This window comes from Helianthus annuus, chromosome 9 (genome assembly GCF_002127325.2).
Source record: "Helianthus annuus cultivar XRQ/B chromosome 9, HanXRQr2.0-SUNRISE, whole genome shotgun sequence".
NCBI lineage: Eukaryota > Viridiplantae > Streptophyta > Magnoliopsida > Asterales > Asteraceae > Helianthus > Helianthus annuus.
Window position 1 is genome coordinate 117,007,150 of NC_035441.2, and position 10,561 is coordinate 117,017,710.

A 10,561-nucleotide genomic window follows, 5' to 3' on the forward strand; every position below is an offset into this window, starting at 1 on the left:
CACATGATCTGCGACGTGGATGCTCTAAGTACCATTGATCTTTCTTGGTTTTTTTTTAAACCAAGGTTATATATGTAAAGAGGTCTAGCTTAAATAAGAGTACAAGGATAAAAAATATTAAATAAAAAATCAAGAGATGATCAAGAGTTGGTACAACATAAGGGGTCTGTCTACAAATATACACCAGATTGTATCCAAACAATGAACAACAGCAACCCATGTTCATATCAAAATCTCTTCATTTGATACTGAACTCTAGGATCTGTTTGATTATTAATCATAAATCAATATATTTTCTTCTAAATCAATCAATCAATCAGAACTTTGATAAAACAATATCTCTCATGAATTCCTCAGGTGCTGCAATAAACAAACAAGAAGCCACATATCAGATGATAAAAACACAAAAGGACCCACATTAGAACATGAGATGATCAATTTATTTATAAATATATCATTTTTTTTAAATATCATTTTTTTTAAAAGTACCTTTGCCACCAGTGAAAAGATTGAACTGCCCAACCGCCTGCCGGAGGAACATCTCGACCCCACTAACAATAATAGCGCCCGCAGCCTCGGCGTCTGTTAAAAGTGTAGTTTTTCTAGGGGTGTAAACAGCATCAAAGACAACAGAGTAATCTCTCAAGGTTTCCTAAAACAATAGAAAGAAGGCACTTGTCGTCACTAATACAACCCCAACAAGAGCATTCAAATTTTCCAAGAACAGTTAATATGAGGGAGGATAACAAACCTCGGGAACAGGGATTCGGTTTTTATTTGGGTGCATCCCGATTGGTGTTGCATTGGCGAGGACTGCACCTTTCTCTGGTTTGAAGTTAGCCAACTCTTCAAATGGCCGAGCTTCACCCGACACAGCTAGAGCTAGTGATTTTGCTCTATCTTTAAAAACAAAAAATGTAATATTAATTTTCATTATTCAGCAGGTATATATAATATACTTAAAATCGTTGTGACAGTAAAGAATATCATTGTTAATATAGGTATAGGTATATTTGACTTTTCAAAGTCAAACATTAAGAGTTGATAAATATATAAACACATACCATAGTCAATATCAAAAACTATAACGCGGGCTCCCCTAATTTTGGCGCCAAATGACAAAGCTCTCCCTGCACCACCAGCACCAGCCAGCACAAACTGTTTTCCGGTAAGAGGGGAAGGGAGGGATGCTTCTCCATTTACGAGACCTCGAGCTGCAATTAAAGTATGATTACTATTAGTTAAAGAAAAAAAGTAACATCATATGAGCAAATGTACATGATAATTATTTATTCTAGGCATAGTTATTAAAGGCGCTAAGCGGCTAAGCGCACTTAAGGCGCATAGACCTCGCCTGGGGCCTAGGCGCAAAGCGCAAAAAAAGCGAGGGCCTGAGAAAAATTATACGCATAATGAAAAAAAGTTAAACTATATTATGTATTAGAAAAAAGAATACTATTCTTCAAATAAAATAAAAAAAATCTATTATATAAAACTATATATCATCTATTTAGAACCAAAGGTTCTAAAAATATTAGTGTATTAGCGTAGAAAAGTAGTTTTCCTTGGATAAAAGTAGAAATATGGCTAGAATCTTGTCGGAATTTAGAGAATTTGGCCGGAAACTCTCCGGAATCTACGCCTGAACCATCACGTAGAGAATTAAAGCGCAATTTCCTCGACTTAAAAGCGCAACTACCTCGCCTCGCCTGAAAAACGGGCCTAGGCGCAAGAGACGATGGCTTTTAACAACTATGATTCTAGGACTGTGAAATTTGCGTATTTGGAGTTAGTCTAAACGGGGTTGGTCAATTTCTGGTCGAACCCACGAACATGATTGCTAAACGGGTTGTTTTCGGGTCAACCTGGCCGGTTGGCCCACTAAACCAGTCATATTTTTATTATTTATCTTTTATAGTGTTCTTTTATGTCATGACTATAACGAAATGAATATATTGTGCGAAATTAAAAAAAATAAAATAAAAGAGATTGTGCATCAAGTTTAATAGTTTAAACGTACTTATATTATGCAGATTTATATATGTGATTGTAAATTTGTAATTTCAAAGTAACTATATGCAAAATACATAAATTTTCGGGTTACAAGGGTCATGTTCGTGTCAACCCGTGAAAACTTGTGTCATGTTCGGGTTCGTGATGGGTTTGACCTGCCAACCTGTGAACAGGACCCATCTAACCCATACATTATTCATTACCGACATTAAAGTTTGCTTTTTAGTACCTTTTAGAGCATCCTCAATTGCTGTTATAGAAGCTTCACAATCTGTATTATAGCCAATCAGTTTCCCATCGCTGTGCCTTTTTACAATAGTGTTAACCGCGCCTATAGACTGGAGAAGGATACAATGTTGGTTAAATTTTGGTACAAAGGAACCAACATTACATAAGTTATGATTATTATTATTATTATTATTATTATTATTATTATTATTATTATTATTATTATTATTATTATTATTATTATTTATTTTATTTTATTTTTTTTTTGAAAAAAACGATTAGTTTTTTAAATTAAAAAAAAAGAATTAAATTTTTAAGATGTTGATGTCAACCTGAGCAAGAGGGTGAACTTCATCACAAAATTCCATCACTGCTTCCTTGTATGGTATTCCAACACTTCAAGTAATGATCAAAAGTCAAACTTGGCAATACTTGATTTAGAAATGTTACGGTTAACATTTAAGAATATACACATACCTGTAACCCGCAAAGTCGGGACTTTGATAAACATTAAAAAACTGTTTAAGATCATCCACAAACATTGGAACATAAACACCGTTGAAGCCCACGTGTCTAAAAGTAGGATTATGCAAAATAGGGCCTTTGCTATGGCTAACCGGCTTTGAGATTAGCCCAAACACCTTCGTATCCGCATCAATATTCTCAACTCCATACGCTTCTCTAAGGCTGGCAAGTGTTGGTAGACCAGCTACTTGTTTTCCTTCAAGTGATCCATACACTATAACACCACCAAATTTTGGACCTAGTAAATGACTAATTAGCCCCCGCTCCCCCGTTGAGTATGCAATCAAAGGTATCTGCATGGATACAAACATACATGAGTCTTCAAGACATTTGGCAATAGAAAAAATGGTAAAAGATCAAATACAAATAAAGTTAACGTACAAAACGTACGAACTGAAGAAAAAGACAAAAAACGCGGTGGCATTTTCGTAATTATCAGTAACTATCAAAATTACTCTACAAATGATCCTGTAGAGTAATTTTGATCTTTTGTAGAGTAATTTTGTTCCCGGGGGGGGGGGGGGGGGGGTAGTGTAATTTTGATAATTACCCTACAAGATCAAAATTACTCTACAAGAACATTTTACAAAATTACTCTACAGTATCATTTGTAGAGTAATTTTGATAATTACCCTACAAGCAGATAATTATAAAAATGCCACCGTGTGCTTTTTGCTTTTTCATGCTATTCGTACGTTTAGTACCTTAACTTTATTTGTACAGTAACTTTCCCCTAGAAAAAATTATACAAAAATAAGTACCTGACAATGTGAAAGCAAATGAAAGATTTTTGATAATTCTGTGATATCAGCTGCGGTCGCAACAAGTTTGATGATATGTGCACCAGTTGATTGCATCCTTGTTACAAGATGGCTTAAATCCTCCTTCAAAGATGTGATTCTGTCCACAAAACAAGATACTATTATCTTGGAACTGCTTTGCTGACCAAGCTTGTGTTCTTCCATGATATCAGAAGCTACCTGAATAGAAGTAAAAATATTAAGATTCTTTGAAATCACAACCTTATAATAGTAACAATAATCTATGCAGTTATAGCGGTCCAAAATCGAATAGCGGTCAAGGTCCGCTATATGATATATAGGTTATAGCGGTGGTATAGCGGTGATATAGCGGTAATTTTTATACCATGCATAATTTATGTATTTATATATATATATATAGAGTAAGGTTAACATACAAAAAGCCTTATCATACATCACGTAGGAGACAATGGTAACCGTTGGATCAGGGGTATAATCACGCATGGGACCACATAATCACACATGGGACCACATAATCACGCATGGGACCACATAATCACGCATGGGACTATAATCACGCACGTTCTATGATAATAACGCACGTTATATTTTTTGTCATGTATGTTAATGTAGGTTAAGCCCTGATGTACATTATACTTACTCTATATATATATAGAGTAAGGTTAACATACAAAAAGCCTTATCATACATCACGTAGGAGACAATGGTAACCGTTGGATCAGGGGTATAATCACGCATGGGACCACATAATCACACATGGGACCACATAATCACGCATGGGACCACATAATCACGCATGGGACTATAATCACGCACGTTCTATGATAATAACGCACGTTATATTTTTTGTCATGTATGTTAATGTAGGTTAAGCCCTGATGTACATTATACTTACTCTATATATAGAGTAAGGTTAACATACAAAAAGCCTTATCATACATCACGTAGGAGACAATGGTAACCGTTGGATCAGGGGTATAATCACGCATGGGACCACATAATCACGCACGGGACCACATAATCACGCATGGGACCACATAATCACGCATGGGACTATAATCACGCACGTTCTATGATAATAACGCACGTTATATTTTTTGTCATGTATGTTAATGTAGGTTAAGCCTTGAAGTACATTATACTTTCCCTAGAGTAAGGTTAACATACAAAAAGCCTTATCATACATCACGTAGGAGACAATGGTAACCGTTGGATCAGGGGTATAATCACGCATGGGACCACATAATCACACATGGGACCACATAATCACGCATGGGACCACATAATCACGCATGGGACTATAATCACGCACGTTCTATGATAATAACGCACGTTATATTTTTTGTCATGTATGTATATATAAATATATCTTTGAAAAATATTAATAGTAATATCAAAATTCATAGTAATATCATTCCATTATCAAAAACCTGTTGCAAATCAAATACTAATAGTAACTTTGAAGTATCTAATTCTAGAATTAACACAATCAAACACCGTTACTGCTATAACTGCTATAGGCCACCGCTATAGCGGTATTTAGCGCCGCTAATAGCGGAACCACTATAGGCCACCGCTATTTGGACCACTACACACCTTGAGGTCCGCTAACCGCTATAGCACCACTATTGACTGCTTAGACAATAATAAGTTGATATTTATGTATACATAAAGTTTTTGGATAATTTGATCATTACCTGAAGCTCCAAGTCAATATATTCTGCTCCTAATTCTTTGGCAAGCATAAGTGCTTCTAGCCTTGACTTCTCATCACCATCATAGAAACCACCATCCCATTTTGGTCTAAAAATAAGATTAATATATTTAATTAAACTGTCCAAATGGAATTGATAGCCAGATGCAAGAAACAGGGAAAAATACTATTTTGGGTGCCATTATTACTGCTTATGAGTAGGGATCTGATTTTTTTAAGACGACGTGAAATTAACATGAAATTTGCAGGCTTAGATTTAGTCGAAACTGGTTTGGGTCAGTTCCAGGTTGACCTGCGAACATGTTTAGCTAAACGATATGTGTTCGTGTCAACCCTGCGGGTTCATGGGTCCATTTATCCCATTTATTTATTATTTAACTTTTTAAAAATGTGTTTTATCTTCTTATTTTAAAAACTGATACACTTATTTGGATCCATAATTTTTTTATTTTAATAATAACCACAAGTGCAATATCCAATATCTTTGTGAGGGGTTTAGCTAAACGATATGTGTTGTATTTTAAAATACTTGGATATTTTTGTGGCCAACATTTGAAATGAATAAAAAGATATGGGTATAGGTTAAACGGGTCATGTTTGTGTGTGAACCCACGAATACATGTGTATTTTGCGGTTCATGTTTGTGACATGATTTCTGGGTATGGTTGTTGTTAGGGTTGTTCATAAAGCTTGCGACTCGTAGCTCGCTCGAAAGAAGCTCGAGAAAAACTAGCTAAAAAAACTCAATTTAAGATGACGTGCACCAAGCTGGCTCATTTTTATAACCAAGGCCAGCTCGAGTTAAGCTCGGCTCGGCCCATGGCTCGGCTCATTGGCTCGTTCTTAGGCTCGTTTAACTCCGACGTAAAGCTCAAGCCAAGTTTAGCCGCCTGAATTAATTTCGAGCTTGAGCTCGACCCCACCCTGGCTCGACTCGTTTACAGCCCTAGTTGTTGTTTGCTGTTGTATAATTTTTTGGTTCGTGTCAGGTTCAACCCATCAACCTTGGGTTGATACATAATGTTTATAGGAAAAAAATATTTATTAATGTGGGCTTTACAATTGATAGAATTCTCAAAACTGATAAGGGTGATGTGGGGATTGGTAGCTGCTGGTGATGTGCAATTGTAATGTATCAAGGTCCTACACAATTTTCAGTTTTGGATATTGCAACTGTGGTTAACAATGATGCTAGGGGCCCATAACCCCTCACAAAGATAAACCAATTATTCATATATTAAATAAATAAAATCATTGGATCCAAATAAGTGTATCAGTTTACTTATATAATCATGAAATTAATATCTGAGTTACCTATGAAAAATATAAAAAAAAATTGAATATATTAAAATTTAATTTCATAATTAGGAAATAATACATTTTCCTAAATTTAATATATTTTTTTATTTAAGTAATAATAAAAAATGTCATTATACATCAGTATTATAACATCACCAAAAACATGTGTTGGAAACCATGAGCAAATTGCAAGTTGGCATAGAAAATCAAGTAGAAATAAAGACAAAAGCATCTGCAGATTCTGTGTAGTTGGCTTTTCTGATTTTGTTTTTTCTATATAGATGCAAATAATAATAATAAATTTCTAATAGCTGGAAAAAAGATACACACACATGAAATTGAAAGGTAAACTACAAGCAACAAATAAAATTAAACATCGTTAATATTTTTTCCAAAAGTCAAGAATGTCACACAATAATATGTGTTTTGTGTTTGAATACGTAAATGGATTGAGTACCATTCAAACAAATCAGCTTGAAATAAAAAGTGAAAACTCAATTTTAAGTAAATAACTACAAAACATAATTAATCAATTAAGTAGTCACTTAATCCATTTCTCTCCATGCTTAAACGAATCCTTAATAAAAAATTATGGTGTTAAACACGTTTCTATACATTTCGCAATGTATTCTGTTAAAATGTTTTTTTTTTAAAATATAATAATTACATGAAAAATTAGTGAAAATGATAAGCCTTTTTGTATTTGGAAATTTGTTTTGACAGGTTAACAAAAGCCAACTAAAAAAGAATTTTAATATAATTTAACAGCTAATTTAAATTTGAATGGCTTAAACCACAAGACATATACACGTTGAATAATTTGAGTTTCTAAATTATCTTTTATATGCTAGTTGACATGTAATAATCCACAAAAAAATAAATATGTACGAAGTAAGATAAAATATCATGCTCTACATTTAAAAATTAATTACATTTCAAGTTGTCTTTTTAGAAAAAAGTGATATTAAAATTACCATGTACAGTGGTAACATGAAGTGAGCGTGTTCTTATGATTTCACGCCCCAAAACGCTATGTACACCGCCCCCATGGGTGTGATTCGTCCAAAATTTCGAATGGCGTGTTTGTAGAAACGCCCAGATGATTTTGGTTTGTCCAATAGAATTGTTTGCTTTTGTTTTTTATTTTATTTTTCTAAAAAATAATAATAATTACGTAATCATTGCAAGAGCATTATACCATTAAGCCCTTTCTAACTTCACGTTCATAATGCCTACGGGTGTAAACAAGCCGGGTCGAGCCCGAGCTCGGCTCGGTTCGACCCTACTTATTTGAGCTCGAGCTGGGCTCGCAAGTAAAACCCAAAGCTGAGCTTGGCTCGGGCTATTTTGAGAACAACCTCAAACGAGTTAAAAGTCCAGCTCGAGCTCGCTTCAATATCGCTTAAACAAGCCAAAGCTCGGCTCGCCAATGTTATCGTCATTAGTATTATATTATAAACGAGTTTTGTATAAGTATTCAAGCTCGGGCTCGGGCTCGATAACTAAACGAGCTCTATTACAGGCTCGGGCTCGAGCTCGTTAAAGCTCGGCTCATTCGAGCTTTTAACCGAGCCGATAAAGAGTAGCTCTCGAGCCTCTGGGCTTGTTTACGCCTCTAATAATGCCCCAAGTGTCACGTGTCCGTACCCAAAGGAGAAGCATTATGATAATGTCCCTTTACACATGCTCTGATAACTTATATTTTAAGAAAACCATGAGAAACACTGGTAGACATAAAAGGTGAGAATACGACGTTAACATACTACTTGTACGAAGTTCATTGATGATTACACATACCGGTAAACGACGACAATCGGAAGCGGTCTACAACCGACAATCGTCCGGAGATCTTTCACCGGATCAAACTCCTTCAAGAAGTCAAGCCGGATTTCCACAAGGTCAGCACCTTCATTCTTGGCCTGAAACATATCACCCACCAACTGTTCGACGGAATGACTCATCAACGGCACACACACCATTGTTGTTTTTCTCAACACGCCGAGACTACCCATCACCCTTAATCTCCAACCAACCAAAAACCCAAATCACAAAAATTTGATTCTGGTTAATCACGGTTTTGATTCGGTGTTTAAATACGCAAAAAAGTTGGTAAGAAATTGGGGGTTGGTGAGTCCTACGTGGAAATCTAAATGACTTGTGAATGTGGCAGGTATTAGCTGTTGGGGAAGATGTAAATCTATGTTATTTTAATGGCATTGAAAAAGTCAAATCTGTGCAAGTGGACGTGAAGAACCCCACATTGAACCTGCAAAAAATATAAATAAATTGGTGATTTGTGAACAAGGTAGGAAAGGGGGGTGTGAAAATGGATTGAAGGAGTTGGTGGCCACTATTACATGATTTTACTATTAGGATTAGGTTAGGTTTAATATGTGGCTTTAAGATTGACTATCAATTTTTGTGTACTAAAATAACTATCAAACCGAGTTTGACTCAAGTTAATATCAAACCGGGCTAGAGGTACATTAGGGGCGGATCCAGCTTACATTTGTGAGTTTATAGAAACCCAGTGTGTTTGGAAAAATGGAAAAATTAGTGTGTATTATGAATGAGTTATAATATTATGACTTTCCACATGCTTAACTCCTATTACTTTAATGTATTTGTATTAATGTCAAGCCCTATAAATACTAGCTATTTTATTTGTATGATACATCAATAACATTTACATTCCCTCATTCTCTTATTCTTCTCCTTATATTGCTACTAGGTTATAACCCCGTGTATTACACGGGTTGAATAAGTCTATACTATATAATAAAAGAAATAACTTTTGGGACACTTGTCATCATATTAGACCATCTCTTATAGATAATTATTATTTTAGTTCAAATGTCTTATAGATAAATATTATTTTAGTTTTATATCTTATATTATAGATGTAATTGTAATAATTTAATTTCATATAATAATTTATAATCAATATTAACATGTAAAACATGTGACGTCAACTTTAATCACTTTTTGAGAATCTTCATATACAATATAATTGCTCCCTAATCTTTCGAGTTTGTCGCCAGTTTCCTCCCTGATGGAGTTAGAGGCTGGAAGCAAAATCTATACTATATAATAAAAGAAATCACTTTTGGGACACTTGTCATCATATTAGACCATCTCCTATAGATAATTATTATTTTAGTTCAAATGTCTTATAGATAAGTTAGAAAAATCAGAGAGGAAAATGGCTATTTTTAAACTATTGGAGCAAAACCATTAAAATGACCAAACCACAGGGAGCAAAACGGAAGTTTACTCAAACTATAATGTAACCTATTCCTATATCTAAGGAAATATATTATAAAAATAATAATTTAATATTAATAGTACATTTTCTAAATAAGTTTTTAATCTATATGTACTCGTGAACCAACCCCCTACGGCGAAATAGGCACAAGGAAAGAGCAATAGGCCGGACCAGCCTACAAAAACGAAACGGTCCCTACGTAACCAGTCATCCATAATATCAAACAAATCATTTTCGTCTTTGGTAAATTTACCAAGGGCTATAGTCATCGTAATCCTCCTATTCAACTACTTCGACCATTTCCGAACACCTCATAGTATTTTCGGGGCGTCCAAAGAGTCGATCATTTCTGCATGATTTTTTTCTCGTGCACTACCCCTTACAATACAATGGGTTTCGAAGATAAAAATCCTTTATTGGATTGGCCCATAAATTGACCACCCAGGTAAATTCATGAATTCAAATTGATTATTCCTTACTTATTATTAAGCATCTGAATCATGAATTGTCTTGTTATGACTCATGAATCAGATCTATTCGTTTTTTGAAAGAACTGTTCAAGGAAAAAGCAATCCCCTCGCCCACTACCGGTTGATCCTCAGACCTGCCCCCATCCTTTTCCATCAACTAAATAGATTCTTAGATCTTGTTCATGAGATTAAGAAAAAGAACTCTCTTTCTATTCTAATTTTTATGTATACTAAATTACTAAGCTTTTTATATTTCTTTTTCTTT

General features: G+C 34.7%; 1 protein-coding gene across 1 annotated transcript; it reads right to left on the reverse strand.

Moving 5' to 3' along the window:
* Positions 1 to 102: 102 nt before the first annotated feature.
* On the reverse strand, positions 103 to 8,859 carry LOC110878297 (bifunctional 3-dehydroquinate dehydratase/shikimate dehydrogenase, chloroplastic). The gene is made up of 10 exons (XM_022126574.2): positions 8,359 to 8,859; positions 5,246 to 5,351; positions 3,528 to 3,746; positions 2,719 to 3,059; positions 2,574 to 2,637; positions 2,243 to 2,351; positions 1,065 to 1,214; positions 752 to 900; positions 490 to 652; positions 103 to 360 (listed from the first exon to the last, which is right to left on the reverse strand). The coding sequence occupies exons 1-10, from the start codon at positions 8,571 to 8,573 to the stop codon at positions 317 to 319; spliced, it is 1,560 nt and encodes a 519-aa protein (XP_021982266.1). The 5' UTR covers positions 8,574 to 8,859; the 3' UTR covers positions 103 to 316.
* Positions 8,860 to 10,561: the final 1,702 nt, after the last annotated feature.

Coding starts and splice junctions, on each gene's coding strand:
- LOC110878297 (XM_022126574.2), bottom strand. CDS start 8,573: ATGGGTAGTCTCGGCGTGTTGAGAAAAACAACAATGGTGTGTGTGCCG. Junction 3,060..3,527: donor ATTTGCTTTCACATTGTCAG/GTACTTATTTTT, acceptor GTATCCATGCAG/ATACCTTTGATTGCATACTC. Junction 653..751: donor ACCGAATCCCTGTTCCCGAG/GTTTGTTATCCT, acceptor CTATTGTTTTAG/GAAACCTTGAGAGATTACTC.